Raw genomic sequence first — 25,218 nt, forward strand, 5'->3', positions numbered from 1 at the left:
AATGAAGCATCCCTACTTAGCGTAATGGCCAGAGAATATGATAACCATTTCGCCGAATGGTAAAAAGGAATTATGTCCTCTTCATATATTTCGGAATTGCTTTAAGGGAAGGGCCCATACACTTTTGTACCATGAGCAAAAGCAATATTTGAAAATGTTATCATTTATTTTCTATTATGCTCAACAATAATATGCATAACTGTTATGTTTATAGATGTTAAGTGTACGGAGAACGACAGACAGCTTTGCCCTAATAAACGGGCAGAAAATTTCCTAGGCCGGACCGAGAATCAAACCCAGCCACTTTCAACATGGTCTTGCTTTGTAGCCGTGCATTTTACCGTACGGCTAAGGAAGGTCCTATATTGTGCCATATAATATGTTAAAGTGGAGGCAAAATAGGTACTTCTCCATACCACATGTACGTATATCACCTCCACTTAAGCATCTTATATCTTTAGCATCAACGCTTTTGAAGAATGTAGATTATAGAATGTCATATCTTTTGGAATAATGAACCTTGATTTACCGCATGATGGGTTTTGTTTATTTTCTAAAATTGACAACCATTGAATATCATAACTTTTTAAAAGGTGAAGTTTGGCATGCCGCAGTGGACGATCGCACCTCGTTGTGCACGGACGCGTTTTTTCACTCGAAGGTCCGCCATTGGTGTTTTTTTTCGTTCATGCGTTCTACCGGTTGCAGTGTCGAGCCACTTCCACTCCGGTGGAAAGCTCATTGGCTTTTTAGTTTCAGGACAGTGCTAATCAGCCAACGCTAGTTGATATGGTCCAATTTATTGAATCGATAAAAGAAGATCAGCATATGATGGGGACAGCGTACAAAGAATTTGACGAGAAGTCAGTCTATATAGGGAGAATAGTCCAAAATGCACCCCTTAATCTTTTTCGATGTTTTCGCCAATATAAACAAGAATATCGAAACATTTCAACGTGTAAATGCAAAATTTACAAAACTAGCGTCATTTCACAATACCAAGCAGATTTTTATGATGGCCAAGGTCGTAGCCAAAGGAGGGCAGGGGGGGGCGTCGACCCCTTAAATTGTGAAAAGATTGAACGGGTACTGAAATGAATTCCCTCAAACATGTGCACTTTACGATCCAATCATATACAGAAAAAGGTGGTTGAAATTCAAAAGATTCCCAAAACTTATTAGGGCATCCAGGATCCATAATATATGAAAGTTCAAAACAACTCGAAACATTTCGGGCTCAAAAATTCTCCTTGAAATCCTTCTAGAAGCTCCCCTGGGAACTTCTGAATTCCTCCGGAAAGTTATCCACAAATTCCTCTGAAAATCGTTTGAAAATCCTTCTCATGTAATTGTAATTCCTCCTTATCTAGAAACCCCCCACTAAATTTGTTTTAGGAAATTCACGAGGAAATTCCTTGAAGATTTCTTTTCTTCTCTCCAAGATTTACTTCTAGATATTTCTTCGGCTATTCTCTCTTCAGGAAGAATCCGGCATTTCCTTCAGGAATGCATTCGAGAGTTCCGTCAAGAATACATACGGAATTTCTTCCCAAGATTCTACCAGAAGTTTCTTCAAAAATTTATGACGGAAATCCTCCGATTTAGCTCCATAATTTTACTTGTAAATCAATAACAAATTCCTTCGAAAATTCTTCTAGGAACTTCTCCGGGCATTCCTCTCGGAACTCTTTCTTTAATTCCTCCGAGATTACTTCCAGGAAATTTTCCGGGATATCTCCAAACATTCAATAGCGAAATCATCTAGCATTCCAATCTGGAATTCTTTTCGCAATTACTTTAGAATATCCTTCAAGAAATCCTCTAGAAATATCTTCATGAATTTCTCCTGAAATTCGTCCAAGTATTTCCCCAGAAATTCTTACAGGTATTTTTTCGGGAGTTTCTTCAGGTACTTCTCCAGGAATTCCTTCAGGAATTTCTCTGGAACAATCCACAGGGATATTTTTATGGGAATTCCTTCAGATATTTTTTCGGAAATTCCTTTAGGAACTTCTCTAAGAATTATTCTAGGACTTCCATGTGGGAATTCCTCCGAAAGTGCTTGTGGGAGTTTCTCCGGGAGTTCTTCCAGGAGTTTTTCCAAGAAATTCTCCGGTAATACCTCCAGGAACTTCACAGGGAATTCCTGGAGGATATTTGGCAGGAATTTCACGGAAATGGGATTTCGGAAGTTCCTCCAGAAATATTTTTTCTCTTCCTCAAGGGTATTCCACCGGATGCTCCTCTGAAGTTACACCAGTAGTTCCTTCGGGAATTCAATCAGGCTTTATTCCAGGAATTCATTTAGCATTTATTTAGACATTTATCTACAAATTCCTCCAGAAGTTCCTCGGAGAATTTCTCTGGGAGTTCTTACGGGAATTCCTCCGGGAGGTTCTTTTAAGAATTCTTCCAGGAGTTCATCCTAGAATTCTTACGAGAGTTCCTCCAGGATTTCCTCCGGAAATTCATCCTGTGGTTCTTCAATTAATTCCTCCAGAAGTTCCACCGGCAGTTCCTCCGAGAATTCCTCTGATAATTTCTCCGGAAATTCCTATAGAAAATCCCCGGGAGTTACTCCGGAAATTACTCTGGGAGTTCCTCCGGGAGTTCCTTTTCAGAGAAACACCCGGAGAAACTGCCGAGAACGAGAAACGAGAAACTTCGGGAGGAATTTCCAGCTTAATTTCTGAAGAAAGCCTAAATGATTTCCTGAAAAAGCCTGAATAATTTCCTGGAATAGCTTCTGGTGGAACTCCGGGAGGAATTTCCGGAGAAACTCCCGGATGAATTGCTGGTGGAATTCGCGGAGGAACTTTCGAAGTAATTTTCTGGAAGAATTTCTGAAGAAACTCCCGGGAGAATTTTCAAAGGAACCCCGAGGAAACTACCAGAAGCATTCTCAGAAACCAGAGAATTCATCTTATAGACAAATCTCGTCTAGCTGAAACCTTTGTTGGGGACGACCCCTTTGTAGCTGGACCATCATCATCATCATCAGAGGACCTCCCGGAGAATTCCCTGAGGAGCTCGCAGAGAAATTCTCGGAGGAGCTTCTGGTGGAAAATCTATATAAATTCCTGAAGAAGCCTAAATAAATTCCAATTCTGCCGAAATTCCCGGAAGGATTTTCAGAGGAACTGCCGATAGAACTACCGGTATAATTCTCGAAGGAAGTCCTAGAGAAATTTTTGGTGGAAATGCCGGTGGAACTCCTGAAAGAATTCCAGGAGGAATTTTCGGAGAAACTCCTGGAGGATCTCCCAGTGGAAATCTTGAAGTTTCCACAGGAATTCTTTCAGGATTTCATTGCGAATTAATTTAGGAATTCCTCCGAAAATTCCATCGTTGATTTCATTTTCGGTATAATTTCTGTATAAATTTCCGGTGGAATTCCTGGAGAAATTCTTTGAAATTTTTACAAGAAATTATTCGAAACAATTCACGGAAAAATTTATGGAATTTACACAAGAAATTTGAAGATTTTTCGTGAAATTCTCAGGAATGTTTACTGCGGAATTCTGCGGAATTTCCACGGAATATTTTTATTCTTAAAAATTATGGGAAACAGCACGAAATTATTTGAGTTATTGAGGGTATTTTGCAGAACTTATAAAGAAGTTCGTGAAAATTTTCTTGGAGAAAATAATGGTGGAATTTTCGGATCAATTCCCGGCAAAATTTATGGTGGAATTCCTGAAGATACTGAAGAAGAGAGGCATTCCTAAAGAATCCCTGATAGAATTTTGGATAGAATGCCAGGAGCAATTGTCGAAGGAATTCCTGGAGAAAGCTTGCATATTGATTTTTCTGCCTATTTTATAATAAATATTATTTCAGAGAGGATTTTTTTTAGAAATTCAGATGTATGGTTCTAGTTTTCTTAAAATTATGGAAGAATGCAGGATTTTTATAATAATTGTTAGAGTCGATTTTATATTCTTTCTGAATACTAAGTTCGTTAATATTTTTCTCACTTTATTTAAAAATATCTGATGAGCAATAAATCAAGCAGTTTTTGAATCCATTGTTGTTTTAATCATCATTGTTTCGATTTGGTTTCATGTGTTAATATTCATGTGTTTTTATAAAACTACAATAAAACTACGACTTAGAAGACCAAAAAAGTTGCCTCCCCCCCCTTATCGAAATCCTGGCTACGCCCATGATGAGGACCGATCAACGATGAATAAGATGTTTAGATGATCATCCGCAGGTCCTTGATAAATACAGTACAACTTGCAGACTAATCATCTGTTCACTGATTTGAAGGCAGCGTGCGATTCGGTGAAAAGAAATGAGCTGTAGCAGATAATGTCCAAACATGGTTTTCCGGCGAAACTGATTAGACTAATACGTGCAACGCTGGTATTCAGATTGCAGACGAAATGTCAACATCGTTTGTGACCCTTGACGGACTGAAGCAGGGTGATGCACTTTCGAATTTATTGTTCAACATTGCACTCGAGGGCGCTATTAGGAGATCTAATGTGCAGAGGAACGGCACTATCATCACACGGTCGCATATGCTCCTGGGCTTTGCGGACGACATCGGCCTGGTTGGAATCGATCGCAGGGCAGTAGCGGTGGCTTTTGTCCCACTGAAGAGGGAGATGGCGAGGATAGGCTTAACCATTAGCTCTACCAGAACAAAGTACATTGTGGCAGGTAGAGATAAAAGATAGAGGATGACCTAGTGGTGTTTGTGCAGAGGTAGTAATTGATGGGGATGTGTTTGAAGTTGTTGAAGAATTTGTTTCCCTTAGAACGCTTGTGACATGTGACAATGACGTTTCCCGTGAAGTGAAAAGACGTACTGCTGCTGCGAATAGGGCCTTTTACGGATTACGTAACCAGCTTAGGTCCCGCAACATGCAGACGGAGACGAAATTTGCTCTATACAAAACTATGATTCTATCAGTTGCCTTTTATGGGCATGAAGCATGGACGTTAAAAGAGGCAGACCGGAGAGCTTTCGAGATTTTCTAATGAAAAGTGCTGCGTACAATACTCTGAGGGAAACTATAAAATGGTGTGTGGCACAGACGCATGAATCATGAGCTGTATCAAGTATACAAAGAAGAAAATTTTGTGAATCGTATAAAATACGGTAGATTTCAGTTAATGCGAATATTGGAAGAAAGAATAGCGAAAACAATACTAAACAGAGAACCGGATAGAGGCCGGCAACTTCGTGGAAGGCCACGAACACGCTGGCTGCACGCGGTGGAATCGGACATGGGAACCCTAAACGTTCGGGGAAACTGGAGGAACATTGCCCAAGACCGTCGATTATGGTATAGACGCAGTAGCCAACCAGATACGAGGTAGGTAATTTTTGTATTAATGTACAATAGTGCCTAGTGGCTCCGTAAAGTGTTGTACACGCCTGAGCCTTATAAATAAACGAACAGAAAAAATAATGTAGCATAATGGTATTTGCCTACTTCCTTGAAGTGACCTTGAAACTGGTTTCGGCGGAACGACTGGAATCCGGAATACAGGCCATATCTTGGACCGATCAAATTTTCAATTATATATGCGTCGTTTCCATTCAAAGTATCTAAAACTATTTCCAAATTATGTGGAAAATTGCCATATCCTAACATTCATTTTAATGGGGAATAATTGCAAAACCATGTGGTCAATGCGGGAAATTAATAATGGCTCTGAAACTAGAATATATTCCGCTTCTTTTGGTAAATATTGAAAAAAAAGGTTAAAAGACAAAAAATCAGACAAAACGGTTTTTATTTTCATTGACAAAATTTGTAACGTAAAGGTTAAAAATCGGCAAACAGGCCAAACGATCTTTTCGGGTAAACGATTTTTTTGGCCAAAATACCAGCTAGATCAATCCGTTTTCCGCGTTTTATTCGTTTCGGCCAAACGTTTATTCGTTTCGGTTGACCCGGTGATCAATTCATTATGAGAAACTCTCAATTAAATATTATATAAATTCATAGAAAAAGCCCCATGATACTTAACATAGAAAAAGGTGGTTTGATTTTGGTCAGCTATGCCCTTTAGCAGTAGTAAAAAATAATTAACACTACCAAAAATATTTTTTTTGTTTTTAATTTTTATTAGCGTAAACTTTCACGCTTTGTACCTCCGTTCTTTACATCAAACAAAAAATAAAGTAAATTTAGGTGGTTAAAGAAAGTTGTGAAAGTTCAGGAAATAAATTCATTAAATACAGCATAATAATCCAATCATTTTAATCTACAAGTGCGTAAAGAAGAAGCTTCGATCAAGAAATTGTCATCTGGAACGCGTCAACAGGTGTGGAAAATTGTTGTGGAATGTGTCAAGTAGAAACATTTTAAAGTTGGATTAGAAATAGAAGCTCTGCAGTTTATGATCAATGAGGGAACACATCAAGTGGTAAGACATGAGTGGTGTGATTTAAGTGGAGTGTTTCTCCAGAAATGAGTAAGTATTTGTTCGTTTTTTTTATTTGTTGGGGAAGAAACAAACAGTGTTATGTAAAAATTGGTCCAGATGTCTCTAAATTAGCACTCTAGGGAATACGGAAAAAGCGGATCTATTACGGCTATGCACTACGGGTTTCACTGTATCTTACTTGGTTCTTGGTTCAAATACTGTAATCATTAGCAGTTACAAATGTGTGGTCGCTTGCATGGTACAAAAATGTTTTGTTAACTAGCAATATTATCTGATTGGTCAAGTAGTTCGCCAATTTGGTATCGTACATCCATCCACATAACAGAAAACGTTGATGTGCGAAGGTGTGTTAAACGGTTTTTTTTTGGCGCTAGCTAAGCTTAGGAATGTACAAAGTTACACGAATACAGCACTACGAACAGAATACTGCAGACTATCGCTCTGGTGTTGTCGGTTTTGAAAGTTGATGTTGTTTTTGTTGTTATAGTTGTTGGTTTGATTTCCATTGATGCAGATGATGGTCCTAAGGTAATCTCTTAGATATCTTATCACGTGAATTGCAATCACAGGCCAGGCCCAGTTGGTCCAACCGAATCGCACCGAAGGTTTGGCAGGCTCGTCAGTCTCATCAATAATAGCTTGGTACTGGCTGTTCGTCGGACCTGGGCGTTTCGTTCAAAGCTTGAAACTCTTGCGTAAATTTTTGAGCGCTTTTTTCTGACTCTTTTGAAAGCTCCGTTGGAAACCTGCGGCCGTACTGTTGCGTCGCGAAGTTGGCGAATACGTCAGCAGATCGAGCGGTTTGATGTTGGCTAGTTTGGATTCAAGCTTCGACGACTGTTTTCGGTTAGGACGATCAAAGGTGTCACCAATCATGTTCGTTGTAATCAATCACACACACAGAGACAGCGAAAGCGTTTGATTGGATTTTTGTGGTGAAGTTCGGTTTGATTGATTTGGTATTTTGTTATTTTTTTTGTTCGAAGGACAGGCGGAGAGAGAAAGAGAAAAAGAAGAGAAGAGGATTTTTGTAGGCTTCTTCCAATGGTCGATAGGTTCGAATGCTAGTTCTGCTTTGTAAAGCTCTATACACTACTTTGGCGGCGTGTCGTTGTTTGGCGTGCTTGTTTGTGTTCCACTCGGAAGCTATGTTGCCATGGCTGGCAAAGGTGCTGAGTGCTGGCTATTGCATAGATTACTGTGAAGCTACGTTTGATCAAAGCTGATGTGCCTGTTCCTACGAAAGTTGTGTGTTATTGAGAGTTTTATTTGCTTTTGCATGTCTGTGGCTCTGTATGATGATTTTTCGAAGAAAGCATAGATTAACGCAGAGAATTTAGAACTTTTTCCTTAAAGCGAGCATTTGAAAATATGGTTTGATAAGCTTTAAATTGTAAATTGTTAATGCTAAGCTGTATTGTAAAACATAAGCACCCTGGAGAACTGTATAAATATATATATTTCCTTTCATTATGTCAATGTGATACATTTATTTGTATATTAAGAATATGTGAAATATTCAGCCTTATAGCTGTGCATACTGTTTTAGTCTCTACATATTAAATAAAAAAATGATTTATTCTAAAAAAACATCCATTTTATTGTTCCAAATTTTAATTAAAGCTATTTGAGGTATCAACAAGCCACTACAATATACAGTTGACATAATTTTTCTCCAGAGTTTTCAACAATAACATCCTGTCGGCCTGTTAGTTATGCTCGACATTCAACTTTTTCTCCCTAACGGTTGAATAATGCATGAGTATGTGGGTCGCATTGTACTGGGCTTCCTGCGAACGTTCGTTTGTTATCATTGCCAATTATCACACAGTTTCCCTCCATCTCGTGTACGAGATTAGCAATACCTAGTTAATCTATGCTTCCTTGAATTTATTCACCACGCTGTCTGGTTGTATTGTTTGCAGTTGCTTCTACGAATTGGTTCCAGTCTAACATGTACCGACTCCGCAGCAGCGGTTTGTGATTTGCTTTTCCAGTGACAGAGTTTGTCTAACCTCAACAATTAGGATATTTGCAGTTCTACTTGCCAAACAGAAAGAAAAATGATTCTACGCACTACAATAACAGAAACCCACCAAGCTTCTACCTTGCTTTAGTTCGCAAAACGTTCATAGAGGAAGGGTAACCCGAAAGCCAAAGCCTGGAAAAAGGCACCAGCATCCGTACTGGAAAAGTATGACCGCGTGAGAATGTATGCTTCTAGTAGCTACCGTATACCGCTATGGTGTGTTTTGGGTCGTGTGGTTTCTATGTACTATGCTATGGTGTGGCGTTGGAGCAACTGGTATTGTACTACCGGCGGAAGTGAAGTGTAATGAATGAAGTTGAGGTAAGTTGTGGTCGCTTCGTAGAACTTGAACTTGCACTGGAACAGGAGGTGGTGAGTGGTATTTTATTCTTCTGTTTGCACTCTTTCGATGAGCTTCACTGCAGACCTGCGTAGGTTTTTGGTGGACTGTGTTGAACTTGAAAAGCGGAAGAAAGTTTTCTCGTTTTGTGCAAGCAATAATAGTGAAAAAAGGCAATATCAGCTTCTTCTATCATAAAACAGCGAATGACTTGATATCGAGTTAGAGAAGGGCAATTGGAACATAAAGATTATGAGATTGCCGGTCTGCAAATGTCATAAGAGAGCGATGCAGAGATAGCGAAGGCGCGTATTATCGTTGTCTTCTATGCTGTTGCTAAATCAGACTTATTTCAATGAGTTAAATAGTCAGCAGCTTCAACATTTTGATTTTTGTATTTAGTAAACGAAAATTCATAATTGCTGAATTACAAATCTCGTGTTAGTATGCAATAAACAAGATGCGATTATTGAAAACTGAACTGGTGCATTCTTATCAGATTGTAATAGTGTTAAACCTGTGTTGAAATTGTTAGTGTTGTTTTTTGTGTTCTAGTGCTGCAAACTTTCTAATTATGTGTTCGAAATAAACAAATCTCTTGCCTTCTTTTTACTGCTTTTCGTGGATGTAGATTGTTGCAAGGATTCGCACATTTTTTCCTGCGATTAGAAAACAAATCTTATGTAATGTGGGCATCTTTAAGTTCACACAATGAATTCGTTGTAGGCAGCAAAACTGTTGCATACGATTCAAAATTATTCAATTGATTGATTAATATTACATCCACATGACAGCTTGTTCAGTTTTTTTTTCGTCTCGTCATTAAAAATGTCAACTCGGGGAGAACCCACAATACATCAAGCTGTGCATTTGAGTTGATAAACGTTTGAGTGGTCACTTGCGGTTTTAATATTTCTCTGCCGCAGTCTGTCGATGACAGGCTGATGATGAATGTATGCACATCAGCAGGTATTCAGGTTGAGTAGGGATTTGTAAATTTAATTAATTGTCGATGGGTGTCGACTGAAAGCGATCTGAGCTGACCATTGAAGTTTTTTTTAAAAGAGATTGTAATATGTTTTACGTTCTATTGAAGCTATCCACTAAATGATGTATGTATCATTTTTTTTGTAATACGGATTTCATATATTTATATTTGCTTTCGAATTCAACACTCATGAAACGTTATACCGTTACAGAGAATGATGATGTAGATATTGATAATGCCTTAACTATATAGGCATTTAACTACTCTAAAATGGTAGAGAATGATCATAATAAGTGCCAAAACTCACATCAACAATATTGGAATAACCGTCCATCGTTCACACCGCGAGAATCGGACGACTACGGTGGGCTGTGTACGAGTGTCAGGAAGTAACCCGGTGAAAATGGTTCTCGACAATAATGTGACGGGCACAAGAAAACGAGGTGCGCAGCGAGCAAGGTGGAAGACAATTTGCGGTCTATTTGCAGACCCCGTGCACTATGGAAAGATTCCACTCGAGCAGGAGCGACGACCTCGATAACAGAAAGTGGTATGATGAACTAGCCTTGCATATGAGGTAAAATACTGAAAAATAATTTGCTAAATACGTTAGGTCAGTGGTGTAGCCAGAAAATTGATCCTAGGGGGGGGGGGTCGGTTTTCAGAACATTTTTTTTGGAATAAAAAGTTTCTTCTAAATTCTAACCTACGCGGTCACTCCCTATTGGAATGGGCGGTCGACAACAATCTTATAGCCCTTAACAACGGTTCCGCTACGTATTTTCAAACTTGGTCTGGATTTTTTTACCGCTATCGTTTGTCCTTCGCATCAGGCTGTCTTGCTTCCAAATTCTCTTGGGTCTGCGAAGACGATTTGCCTGGCAGTGGTCATTTTCCGATCTATCAACATTGATAGTCCGCTCCCAACCATCATCTCAATGAAAAGATGGAACTTCAAGGATGCTGACTGGAATAAATTTAAAAAAAGCTATAGCCACAAAAATGCCAGCGAACACTGCAATGAGTATTGAAGAAATCACACAACTCATCTTTTACGTAGTACTGGAAGTCAAGTCTGCCGGGTTACAAAAAAAAACCAATCTGGTGGAGTCAACAAATTGGTGAAGTGGTAAGGAAACGCAGAAAAGCTTTGAGGAAATTACGGAAGTTAAGAGATGATCACCCCGAAATAGAAGCGGTCAAACAACGATTCAACGTGGTGAAACATGAAGCAAGAAAGATGAGCGAAGAAGCCAAAGTAGAATCATGAACGCGTTTCAGGAAATATTTACATCGAATTCCAGTACATCACAGATGTGGCCAAACTTTAACAAGCTCTCTAAAAAACAAGGATGCAAAAGGCCCGGAATCAACATTTACGGTGAGCATAACAACAATCCGGCTAATTGTTTTGCAAAATACTTTGGCATCCACATCGTCTGTGACAGTTGGTAGCAGAAGCAAGCACGGACGTTACTATCCTGGCGGACCCGTACCGCATCCTCGCGGATAACGTGAGCTGGATAGCAGATTGGATCCAGGTCAGCGGATATTTGTACGACGGCAAACTACTGATCCAGGTAGTGGTAAACAATCAAATCTGTTTGGTCGCAAACCTGTAGTCATAGTGCTGTCCAATGAGCAGCTTGAAGTAGCTCGAAGTTATTACCATCCTTCACATGTCTATTTGTAGACAAAAAAGTAGAAGTTAGTAGAACGGAACAACTTCGAGCTACTTCGAGCTGTTCATTGGACAGCACTATTGTAATAGATCCATTCGAAAGTGGGACTTTTAATAAAGCTATGGTTGTGGAGAAAAACACGGGAAGAGCGGTGGCCAAAAATAATTCTATTCCCGCGTCTTGGCCCAATTCAATGATGAAGAGGTAGCGAGGGTGACGATGGCAAAGTTCATCGATCAAAGTAAACATCTGGTCCGGACGGGATCCCAAACATGGCTCTAAAGGCAGTCATAATGACAAATCGGGACATGTTCAGGTCAGTCATGCAGAGGGTTCTGGACTGCTCGTCCAGGTTCTCAAATATATGGAAGAGATAGCCTTTGGTTCTGTGTTGCTATAACCAGTTTCATGTGAACTGTGCTACTTGATGCTTGAGATGCTCAAAGCTGACCCCATGACATCCGCTCAACTACTGCATCATTTATTTCGTAATATCTGGGACACCGCAACATTCTCGGTCGACTGGTATCTTAGTGAAAGTGCCCAAAAAGGGTGACCTGACTGTATGCGATAACTGGCGAGGCATTATGTTGCTGTGTACCGTTCTCAAAGTTCTGTGCAAAATTATCCTAGCCCGGATTCAGGAAAAGATCGATGCGACTCTCCGGCGGCAGCAAGCCGGATTCCGTGCCGGAAGATCCTGTGTGGACCGTATTGTCACGATCCGCATCATTCTGGAGCAGGTCAACGAATTCCAAGAGTCCCTTTACTTGGTATTCATTGACTACGAAAAAGCTTTTGACCGTATCAATCACGAGAATATGTGGGGCGCCCTGAGACGCAAGGGGGTTCCTGAGAAAATCATCGGACTCGTCGAAGCACAGTACGAGGCCTTTTCGTGTAGAGTGCTGCACAATGGGGTTCTGTCCGACCATATCCGGGTCGTAGCTGGTGTGAGGCAAGGATGTATTCTATCACCGTTACTGTTCCTCATCGTAATCGATGAGATTCTGGTAGATGCGATTGACCGTGAACCAAACCGCGGGATGTTATGGCAGCCTATAACCATGGAGCACCTAAACGACTTCGAATTGGCTGATGACGTTGCACTCCTCGCGCAACGGCGCTCTGATATGCAGTGTAAGCTAAACGACCTTGCCGAGCGCTCCTCCTCGGCAGGTTTAGTCATCAACGTCAACAAAACCAAATTGTTGGATGTAAACACGGTGACTCCTCCCAGTTTCACAGTAGCCGGGCAACCAGTGGAGAATATTGAAGGCTTCCAATATCTTGGTAGCCAAATGGCGTCAGACGGTAGTACCAAGATCGACATAGGCGCACGGATCAAGAAAGCAAGGGCTGCCTTTGCGAATTTACGAAATATCTGGAAAAACAGGCAGATAAGTGAACGCACCAAAATACGAATTTTCAACTCTAACGTGAAATCTGTGCTGTTAGACGCTAGCGAAACATGGTGTGTATCAGTGGAGAACACTCAACGGCTGCAGGTGTTCATTAACAGATGCCTGCGGTATATAATTCGGGCCTGGTGGCCTCACAACTGGATCTCAAACAACGAGCTCCATCGTCGTTGTCACCAGAGGCCGATAGCAACAGAAATTCGGAATCGGAAGTGGGGCTGGGTCGGCCACACTCTACGTAGGGGCGGAAACGAAATCTGTAAACAAGCATTAGACTGGAACCCAGCAGGACATCGCAGCAGAGGCAGACCCAGAGGCTCATGGCGGCGAAGCCTCAATAAAGAAATAAAAGAAGTCGACCGAAATCTAACCTGGCAACAGGTTAAAGCGATAGCAGGGCAACGCTCAGGATGGAGATCTTTCAAGTCGGCCCTTTGCACCACCGGAGGTGTACAGGACCCATAAGTAAGTAAGTAAGTGTGCTACTTGGGTTACCGAAACCTTGTAAGCTTCGGAGAGAGTGATCAACACTGGGCACCATTAAATCGATGGCTGACACTGCAGATGTTGCCACAGAATGTGAGTGGTTCGGTATCCGCCACTGTGCAGTGATAACACTCGATATGCGGAATGTGTTCAACCTGTGGGCGGAGATCGCGTACTCGTTGCTTCAGCTGGGAGTACTGGTATGGCTGTACAGAATTCTGGTAATTACGGCAGATGTCCCCCATGGATCAATCCTGGGTCTACTGCTGTGGATCGTGATCTACGACGGTGTGCTGAGGTTGAAGCTCCCGCAAGGGGTAATTATCGACAAGAAGCTGCGCTCCAACAATCATTTGAACTGCAAGCGCGCGTCGGCGGCGATATCGGCACTGTCGAGAATGATGGCGAACAGCTCTAGGGTAATATGGATCATTTTTGATCACCGCGTGACTGTATCGGAATTAATTTATTGGGATTTTTCGGTGAAAATTATATTACTCTAAGGAATAGATACAAGTAATGAATATACAGATTCGATTGATACCGCAAGCAAGTGGCAAGTGTTAAATGTAAATTAGCAGAGGGCCAGAACGGTGTCAGGCCATTAGGCCGATTGGTCATTAGGCCGAACGGTCGTTAGGCCGAATGGCCGTTAGGCCGAATTGCCGTTAGGCCGAATGGCCGTTAGGCCGAATTAGCAAAAAGAAGCAAAAATTGAAAAATGGGAAGTTCTTTCTTCACCATACCCCTTCTTCCTTCTTGCATCTTCCTTCTTCTATCTGTCTTCTTCCTTCCTCATTCTTCCTGCTTTTTCTTCCTTCTTCTTTCTTCCTTCTTCCTTTCTCCTTCTTCCTTCTTCTTTTTCTTTCTTCTTTCTTCCTTCTTCCTTCTTCTTTTTTCTTTCTTCCTTCTTTCTCCCGTATTCTTTCTTAATTCTTTATTTCTTCCTTCTTCCTTCTTCCTTCATTATTCTTCCTTCTTCCTTCCTCTTTCTTATTTCTTCCTTCTTTCTCTTCTTTCTACCGTTTTCTTCCATCTTTCTCCCGTATTCTTTCTTTCTTATTTCCTCTTATCTTCCTCTTTCTTTCTTCTCTCTTCCTTTTATACTTCCTTCTTCCTTTATGCTTTTTCCTTCTTCCTTTTTCCTCCTTTCTTCTTTCTTTTTCCTTCTTCTTTCTTCCTTCTGTCTTCTTCCCTCTTTCTTCTACCTTATTTCTTTTTCCTTCTTACTTCTTCTTTCTTCTTTCTTCAATTTTCTTTCTTTTTTCTCCCGTCCTCCTTCATTCTTCTTCTTTCTTTCTTCTTTCTTATTCCTTGTTCTTTGTTTCTTCTTCTTTTTTTCCTCCTTCTTCCTTTTTCGTTTTTCCTTCTTCCTTCTTCCTTCATCCTTCATCCTTCTTCCTTCTTACTTCTTCTTCCTTTTTCCTTTTTACTTCTTCCGTTCTCCTTATTCCTCACTTTGCACTACTAACTTCCCACTCCCCAGTTCTCATTCGTCCTTCCTTCTTCCTTCTTCTTTCTTCTTTCATCCTTCTTCCATCTTGCTTCTTCATTCTTCTTTATTCCTTCTTCCTTCTTTCTTCTTCCTTTTTTCTTTTTCCTCCTTCCTCCTTCCTTCTTCCTGCTTCCTTCTTCCTTTTCTTTCTTCCTTCTTCCTCCATCTTTCTTCCTTCTTCCTTCTTCTTTCTATACTTCCTTCTTCCTTCTTTCTTCTTCCTTCTTTCTTCTTCCTTCTTTCTTCTTCCTTCTTTCTTCTTCCTTCTTTCTTCTTCCTTCTTTCTTCTTCCTTCTTTCTTTTTCCTTCTTCTTTCTTCCTTTTATCTCCTTCCTTCTTCCTTCTACCTTATTTCTTCTTCCTTCTTCTTTCTTCCATTTTCTTCCTTCTTCCTCCCGTCTTCCTTCATTCTTCTTCTTTCTTTCTTCTTCCTTCTTCTTTCTTCGATTTTTCTTCTTCCTTCTTACTTCTTCTTCCTTTTTCCTTTTTCTTCTTCCGTTCTCCTTATTCCTCACTTCGCACTACTCACTTTCACTCCCCAGTTCTCATTCGGCCTAATGGCAATTCGGCCTAATGACCGTTCGGCCTAATGACCTTCGGCCTAATGGCCTTCGGCCTAATGACCCAGCATCGGCCAGAACAAGCATTGTTGGAATCACTGTTAATCTGCCTAACGTCCACCCAGGAATGGCATGGATAGTGACGTGGTGATCACTGTATCAAGTCAGGCAAAATAACAGCAATTTCAACCTGCCAATTGTCGTCAACCATAGTTGCATGACGCGTTGGCACGCCATTTCCACCAGCCGATTCCAACTGGCCGGATACACCGGCTGAAGCCACTCGGACGAAACTTCCCATGGCGTCCATCTCCGTCTACTTCTCTGACCAAGCTGAGAAGACAAGTCTGAACGACTATCCACAGTCCTCTCGGTTTTCCTTCAAAACACACTCACACATCCACATATCTCATGTCTCTTTCGCTTTCGTTGTGATTAGTATCTGTGTAATGACGAACGATACTATCGGTTAAACCGTTTCGGCAGTAGCCTGTTTCCCGCCATAAATATGCTGCGTGGTTTTCGTTCCAATTCTCCAGGGGTGGAACATGATTTCGAATAGGGTTCTTTAACTTAAATAATAAATATAATAACTTGAGCATTTTCAATTTTATTTGTCCTCTCTGCTATGATCCCTATACCAATGTGCTGTTCGGCAAGCGTAAACCGTTCTATTGATTCGTGGTATTCATGCCGGGGTATCGATCTCGGCACCCGTACGGTCACCCGTTGAAGTGGGAATATGCTTAGGACTGGTGCTGATCTATGAGTATGCTGACCAGGTAGAGTATGGTTGGTAACGTAACAACCTTCCACAGATAAGGGTCGTCAGTATCGGGGGAGTTTCCGCAGTCAGGATACTACCCGTCGGAGTAGGATAGATTCGCTGCCGTTGACTATCTGAGTACGTTGTGACCACCTTGAGAGCTAAATTGCTCAAGAAGAACATCGAAGAGGCACTGTAAAGCGTGTCGTGTTTGAGAGGGAGTATTAGGTACTGCCTATACACCAGAAGTAATACTGAAGGACAGTGCCGGGGAGAATGATGGGGTTGGAGCCAAAAGTTGGTATGGTCAGTCACGGCTAGAGAAATTCCACACTCTGGTACACTTCCGTGCAGTATGTTGGCAACTACCAAAGCACGTTTACTGGGTTAGTGCAGACAGCATTCCTTACTTGCAAAAAACAAAACAAACAGCGCGTTACGAGGCCTTATCGTGCAGAGTGTTTCTTGTCCGATCCCATCCGAGTTGTAGCTGATGTGAGGCAAGGATATATCCCATCACCACTACTGCTCTTCATCGTAATCGCCGAGATTCTGGTGGATGCGATTGGCAGGAAACTAAACCTTTTGCTACTACATAGAGTAGCTTATAGGCTTGGGGCACCTGTACGATTCCAAATTGGTTGATGTTGTTACACTCCTAGCCCATCGGTTCTTTAAAAGCAAAGTGAGTTCGAAACCAAATCAAATCGCTGGATGTGAACATGGTGGCCTCTGTAGCTTTAATGCTCCCCGAAAGACACGCGACGCGACTATCACCGCGACTCTATCGTTGGGTCACTGCATGCAAGGTTCCATTGACGCATCCATATCACAGACATATCCATTGACGTGTCCATATCAACACGACAGATAATCGCAGTCACCCAACTAGGAGTGAGCGTTTTTCGGAAAAATATCGATACTGCCGAATCGATGTTTTTATTATCGAAATATCGATGCTGAAAAATATCGGCGTTGAAACATCGATATTCCGATATATCGATACGTCCGAAAAATTAAAAGCACGAGCAAAAAAAAAAAGAAAACTTTAGATTTCCCATTTCAGATCATCGAATCACACATCAAAGATTGGCTGTTTCAAACGGATTGTGCCTAATGTGCTATATTTTTACTTTGAAAAAATCGAAATCCGATATACAAAAATCGATACGGTTAAATATCGAACTTAAAAAAATCGATACAAAATATCGATTAATCGGAGCGAAAATATCGATTCCCGATATATCGTATCGGTATCGCCCATTCCTACACCCAACGACAGTCACGACGCGTGTGTTTGGGGAAACCTTTGCTGTAACCGGACAATCGGTGGAAAATGTTAGAAGCTTCCAATATCTTGGTAGCCAAATGGCATTAGAAGTGCACGGATCGAAAAGAAGTTGGCTGCTTTTGTAAGTTTGAGGAACATTTGCAGAAACAAGCACAAAAATCTGATTCCGTAAACTACAGAGCCACGGCCCACGGCATACAAAAAATACCGTGTACAGAGCAATGCTGAGGATGACCCAACTTTCAAAATGATAGATATGCTGTAGCTACTAGCCGAACCTGCCTGATCTAGCTCGGGTTGTTTATTTTTCGTCCGAACCCTCAATCGTTCAGTCGATTGCAGCGTCGCATTCTAGATCGATTTCAGTTCGAGTTTGATGGTTTTCTACTTGGATGTTTTCTTAAGAACAAATGAAAACTTGACATTTTGACTATTTCCGAAAATTCCCGTCAAATTTGTCAAATTTTAGTATAAAGAAACTTGGGCTGACCGCAAGACGAATCGGTTAGTGAGGAAATTTGGCAAATCGGTTCGTGAGTTATATTGCCTCAAAGGTAATGTGACCAGCAAGCGTCCTGCTAAACGCGGGACACCTTTCTGGATTTCGTCACTGGCTTGAAAATGGATCCTCCAAGAGTACATTTCGCATAAATTTTGGCCCAATTAAAATGGAAAAATATTAGTAAGGCTGTATCTGTATGAATTGTAATAAATGCAGCATCTGGTCACATTAATCAAAGGAAACGTAAATTCATTTTTATATATAGAAGAAGATTAACTATTATAATTATTATGTTAGCTAATAGTCCAACGATAGTGTTCCAGCTTCACACAATTCAATTTGTCAGATTGATACAAGACTACTGACACCGATTTTTTTCTTCTTGTTGAAGTGTTATATGAAAAACAGGTGAATCAAATAATGAAATTGAATATTTATCCATAAAAAAGGTTTTTTTTAAACATCATTGGTCAGTTCAGATTCAACGTCCAAATGCATCAACCTCTCACTCCGGTCGCCAAATTAGTCAGTTTTTTTTGTCCCAATTTCATCGTTTTACCAGTAGAAGCTGTCAGAACGAACATAGGTGCACAGTCATGTGTGGTGTAGGGTGTTGACGATTGAAATCAACGCATTCTGTTCGGCTGTGTGATGTTGATTAATCCAATAAATTAGTTACTGTCGATGCGCTGGATTTCCATCTAGAATGCAAATTTGTGTCCCTGCAGTCGGGCGGGGCGCCAGTCCGGGGGTGGCACTCGGGTGCAACCTGTCGCGATGTGATGTGGGTGTCGGTAAATTTTCGGCATCAATCTTGGTTTCGCTGCACAACTGAACGCAATTTTGATAATAAATGAGTGGGTGTTGTGCATTTCCAGTACGAGTTTTGGGTTATTTGCGAATGGGTTTATGTTCTGGTGAAATTCAATCCGGATTTACGGTGAGTGGTGGGCTTTTAGGGTGTGCAAAACATAAAATGCATATCTTGCAGCATTGATTCACAAGATGGGGTGCGATAGACTTGTTTTTATTGTGAAGTGATATTTTGTTAGATGATTTACATTCACTGAGCAGGGTGAAACATGTATGTATCATGCGATTTGTGTTGTTCATGAATAAAAAAAAAGTTTTGTTCAAAATCTAAACTAGATTGGAATAAAATTATCGCAAGGAACATATTTCTACCCAAATTCAGCTGAATCGTACAAACAAAATAATATCAATGCATATGTTTTCTATGACATTATATATAAGTAAACATGTCATTATTTTATTTTAAATACCGTTTTGACTCATATTCCGAACACTTCAGCAACGCTATCTGTACACTTGCCGATGAAATTCGTTTATTTATGCAATACATAGTTACGACATATTTTAGAATAATCTCCATGTAACCAGTGTTCCGAATATGAGTCTGTTCGGAATTTGAGTCAAAACGGTAATCAATTATTTATTTTTCATATTGTCGCAGGTGGATAACCAAAATTCTAAAGTTGTACATTTTTGTGCGCTCATCTGTTCATTCCTGAATACAGATAATGAATGCTTTTAATAGAACACAGTTTGATGTAATTGATTCAACTTTTATTTGTAGTAATTAATAAAAGAATCAACTAAATATATTTGGGCATTGATGAGATCACGAATATCCGAGAAGAGTGAGAACTACCTAAGTATATTGATCTTGCATTTTTATTTTTAACTTGGATTTGAAAAAAAATGAAATTATACTTGATATGCTCAATTTCAATTTTGTCTCACCTGCGCTCAAATGAAAATAAATAATTGCATTAAAACTGCTGTTTTTAACTCTCGATGGTGTTTTAATGTGCTTAGTGCATAGCGTTGTTGATTAATTTAAAAAATATATTTTTAAATCATTTACACTAATTAGTAATACCATGCTTCTACTCTAAGCAAACTATTTGCTCAACGTCAGTTGTGTGCATTATGCAGATTCGGTTTATGGTGTGAAAATATCTTTCTAGTTTAAATATATGAATGAAGAAAAAATATTTAAAAAATCTATACAGCAATCAACATGGCAGCTATTATTCACGTTCTATCAATCGGCAGAATGCAATTCGAAATGCTGAAAGCGTTAAGAGTTTATCATTCTAGGAATGTTCTAATTAACCATGTTATTTATTTAGCGCTATGTGGAAACAATGGTGACATGAACGGGGAATCTATCGCTACCGAGGGACGGGTGCTGGTTATCAAACCGCAAAGAATGATAAAATTTCCCCCCTCGAGAAGAAAGTTGATAATGGTGAGGGAAGTTATCGGATGATGGGCGGCAAGCATCGTGATGAGAAAGGAAATTTGCACAACTTGCTGCAGGTGTGGTAGCGGAATAACTTTTTAATTGCAGCCGTGCACGTTGTTGCGTGAATTATTGGAAATGGGAAAAGCGAAACGAAACGAAGTTTTATTGTGAGTTCTATTGCTGGCTTTTCGTTCAGCTGTCGCTATGGTGGGCTTCGGGCTACGGGTAGTATGAATTATGTGCAAGGATGCGGCGCTCCCCGGAAGGTGGATTTATATTGGAAGCTTGGAGCTATATGTACAATTATTTAATCTATATGCAATACTTGTTGGATTTTGCTCAAAATAAATGTATACTAGGGTGAATCTGCTTGATGATAGAAGATCGGTTTTTTTTTGTAATGTTCTGAGCGATACTTATCCATAGTTTAACTTAAAGTCCTAACATTCTACAGTAAATTGCATTTTTTATGGTTTTTAGGTAAAAAAATCATGATCAGTTTTGTCAAATGAAAGAAATAAATAAACATGCTATAAATTGGCACAAAACCTAAATTCAGTCAACATTTTCATAATTGAATTTAATATTTTCTCAAAGATATTTCTCAAGTATGTATAAAAATTGCACTGATACACTTTTAAGACCAAAACAATATACGATAATATATACACGGAAGAAAAAAAGTACCTAAAATTGAGTATTTTTAAACTTACTTTTGAGTTATTTTTTCTCTTCGCTTTCATTCACTCTTTCTTTTGTTGTCAAAAACAAAAGAGCCAAACAATCCAACGACGCCAGTTCAATATGGGAAGCCAATTTTGAGTTTTATTACCTGAGGTCGAAATTGAGTGAATTATACTTATATTTGTGTAAATAAATTTTCCGTTGGGTACTTTTTTAACATGGGAGTAAAGGCAAACTACTTCGACTCTACTTACTCAATTTTGGCTTCCCGTACGGATGTTCGAGCTTGGGTGAATTAAACTCACTATTGGGTAGTTTATTTCTTCCGTGTAGGGTTGTAGTACTGTTTTGATAGAAAGACTATTTTGTCAAAAAATATTTATTTCAGACGAAAGGTCTTTATGGTTGTTTAGCTCAAAGCCTTTTCGTGTAGCAAGCCATTTAGACACGATATTTTTTATTTCAACAAAGTTAAACAAAAACAAATGGCTTATAAATAAAAATAGATTAAAAGAAATTCTTAATGGAACTGCTTTGGAAATGCATAAGATAATGAACCTTTCATGACAATGCATTTCTGATAAAAACAGGTCAAAGCATTTTTTATCATTTTTATAACTTAAATTTATTTTAAGATTTATTCCTCGAATAGGAAGTAGAGTAGTTTCTGGCTCATTTGTTGATGGATACGATATAGGTATGGAGTCGTTTTCCTGGCGTCGGTATTTGTGCATCATGAAGAAACAACAGTAAAGACAGCAATTTTCCAAGTCAAACGAATTCCAAAATATCTAGCCCAACGGGTATTCCCATATGCGCCAGTGCCGTTAAGAGGGTTGAATTCCAAAATAATATAATCCGCGACAGTCTAGTTTTGACTTCTTAAACAAATATGTAGGAGACGGTATTTTTCTAAACCTCACGAACATCATTAAAATTGTACTGGCGAACACCAACCACGCAATTTGTATGAAAATCGCGACTTGCTTCGACGCTTTGAGGTCCAGAAAGGCAATTTTTGGCTCATTCGGAGGTCTCAACGTTTCAGGCAAATCTTGATGAACGGGAAAATTGGTGAATCCCAAAAGTTCGTCTAGTAGGCTGAAATATAGGCATGCTTTGTTGTTCGAGGAGTGTTAAAGTTTCCAGAGAAATATTCAGAAAACTTCCTAGGGAGTTGACGGAAGAATTCCCGGAGAAATTCCTGGAGAAGTTCTGGAGAAGGAGAACAATGTTCTGAAGAAGCTCCTGAAGGAATTTTCGAAGGAAGCTCTGAAGTAATTCGTGGAGGAACTCTTGAAGTATTTCAGTGAGCATTTTCTGAAATAAATTTTGGAGAAGCGTTCGGGGAGGACTTACCGGAGGAATTCTTGGAAAAATGTCGAAGAATTTCTTAAATAAATTTCTTGCAAGAATGGTCAGAAAAACTCCTGAAAATATCTACAGGGAGTTTGCTATAGCTTGGAACAATTGTTACTTATATTTGTTATATTTGTCTTATTTGTGTTATTTGGCTTATTTGCTTTATTTATGCAACTTGGTTGTGAAACATTTGTCTCCTACCACCAGAAATCTGAGCAAAATCAAACCCAACTAGTTTTTCAACTTTGAAACCGTCTTTCCAACAGTCGTAGAACTTATCCAAAGACGGTCTGACTTAACTCTGATCGAATCGATTCTCCTGTGGGTGGAGTCAATATTTTAAAACATGACAAATTGTGTGTGGGCCTCTTACTGCATACTTGAATCGAATTATCATTATTTACAAGATATTCGGTCTTAGGCGACTGCATACTTAATATTAATCTTCTGAAAAGGGATAAACTTTACCACCATTTTTTTTTTCAAATGGATGAAATAAAAAATGACGAACCTTACGAAAAAGTGTACAACTATCAAAAAATGAATCAGTATTTGAATAAAAGCAGGGGAAGATGATCAGTTGTAGGTACTGGTCAGCACCTCGACGTAACTTTTGACCAGGGAATCAATTTTTCATGGATGCGCTTGCGAAACAAGCGACAAAAGAGAATTAACGACAAAGCTTTGTTTTTGTCGGAGATAATAATGACAAAGATCTGAAATTTTTGGTCAGAAACAAAAAAGAAGACAGTTTTGTTGCTAACTTTTCATTCCTACAGCAAATTTTGGTTTTATGCTATCATAGTTTCTGCTTTTATTCAACTCTGATTACGAAAATAGGATCGCATTTTCGGAAATAGCAGAACGTGCAATGGAAATAATTATCCCAGTTCGGTACTACACTTCTCATGAATTGCAATACCGTATAGGGATTTGATCTCCAGATTTCAAAGGGTTCTATTAGCCCCTTGCTGAAGAACTTACGTCTTTGATTAAAAAGTGCCGGACATCGGCATAATAGATGTTCAGAGTCTTCTTTCTGCATGTCACAAAAGCGACAAGCATCATCTTGAAGTTTTCCTAACAGCTTCAAGTGATAATGGCTCTGACAGTGGCCTGTTATAAGACCGGTATACATGCAAAGATATCGTTTAGAAAGATTTATGATTTTGCGAGCCACTGAAACGCTCGGAGTGATAAATCGCTTTGATTGCCTAGCTATAAACGTGCTACTCCAATTGATTACAACCTTCGTAGATTCCCAAGTCTTCAACTCTGCTCTAAGAGAAGAGGCGGATGTAGGCGGTTCCATATATTCCGCAGTGACGAGGAACCCAATATAAATCGACCTTATAACGACAAGACATTTTTTGGAGTGACTGAATACACTCCCAAACACATGTGCATGTTGCCGATTTCAGAGCATTTAAAAAGCTGCTTGACTGTCGGACATTATGCATATATTTGAATGTCTATAGTTTCTGCGTAAGCATATTGAGGAGCATTCTAGTATTGCTTGAATTTCTGCTTGGAATACAGTTGGCCATGATCCCATAGGAATTGATACGTCTATTCCTGGACCAGTTACTCCTGCTCCAACTCGATTGTTCATTCTTGAACCATCCGTATAAAAATAATCGAGCCTGCTCGGAGGTCTGGCCCTCCCTGTTGCTACGAGTGACGTCCTGGATCGAATACTCCAATCTTCATTGTTCGATACTAAGGGATTTATTCTAATAGTTTTTAGAATACTCAGGTGTCCTATCATATCACCTTCGAAGAGGTTTGCGGATCTCTTTATCATTAAAGCACTCTTCTCCGCTTCTAATTGTATCAACTGATGCAAAGGAAGTAGATAGAGTAGTGCTTCCAGTGCTTTCGTTGGTGTGCTTCTCATTGCACCAGTCATTGAAAGAGTTGCTAGTCTTTGAAGTTTTTCTATCATTCTTTGAGTCTTTACCTTTTTCGTTTTTGGCCACCAGACCAATGAGGCATAAGTAATTCTTGGCCTCACAATCGCCAAATAAGTCCAATAGGCTTGAGACCCCACTGCTTACCAAATGTTCTTTTACATGCTTTTTGTATAGCTTGCTCCAAATGCATATACCAATTTAGTTTACTGTCAAGAAAAAAACCAAGGTATTTGTATGTATTTGAAAGTTCTAGAACTGTGTCTTTCAGTGTTATGTTTTTTTCTGGATTTTTTTTTCGTGTGAATGATACAATAGTAGTTTTGAAAGGGTTTATGCTTATTATTTACTCTATTCTGTAATTCAATATTGAATGCTATCGTAGCGTTTGCAATTAATCTTTTATTTTCACTTTTCAAAATGGTTGCTAATTTCGGTTGTCGGCATTCAAACACGGTGGAATGTCGGCATCCTATTTTTCAAGGGAGATATCAAGACCAATCAAAGATAATATCCTAATTTCAGGTTATTAGCCACGTTGTGAGCAAAAATAACAATTTTTGAAAATTATTATTAAATACTTATGATGTACTTGAATGTAATTAATTTCATTGCCATTTACATAATAAGTCTTGATATTTTCAGCCATAACTCCCTCAATTCATATTTTTCAGTTTTTATGTATTTTTTTAGGCGTTTCATGCTAAAAATTCATTCAACACAAGATGGAAGTTCTAAAGGAAAGGGAATTCTAACCAAAATTGATTTTCAGTCTAAACTTTTTAAGTGTGTTGTTCTTCAAAATACTAAACAAGTGGAGGTCATTATTATCCCAGAATCTATTAGTATGTAACTCAATTTGTTTGATATTTGGTCTAACTCAGCAGATTTTTTTTTGCACAAAGTGTAGCACAACACTGACATCAGTATTTCCTACGAAGGAATATTTGGAAGAACTTCCGGGGGAATTCCTTGGGGAGCTTTTGGAGGAATTCCTGGAAGAGCTTCCGGAGGAACTTCAG

At 39.5% G+C, this 25,218-nt stretch overlaps 1 protein-coding gene across 1 annotated transcript in view; it reads right to left on the reverse strand.

Moving 5' to 3' along the window:
• Window positions 1-25,218, reverse strand: part of LOC134215353 (SCY1-like protein 2) — a 330,601-nt gene that overhangs the window by 1,375 nt on the left and 304,008 nt on the right. The window contains exon 21 of the mRNA XM_062694565.1: window positions 6,587-7,245. Coding sequence (XP_062550549.1) covers window positions 7,084-7,245 — 162 coding nt within the window. The 3' untranslated portion in view covers window positions 6,587-7,083. The remainder of the gene's footprint in view (window positions 1-6,586; window positions 7,246-25,218) is intronic.

This window comes from Armigeres subalbatus, chromosome 2 (assembly GCF_024139115.2).
Source record: "Armigeres subalbatus isolate Guangzhou_Male chromosome 2, GZ_Asu_2, whole genome shotgun sequence".
NCBI lineage: Eukaryota > Metazoa > Arthropoda > Insecta > Diptera > Culicidae > Armigeres > Armigeres subalbatus.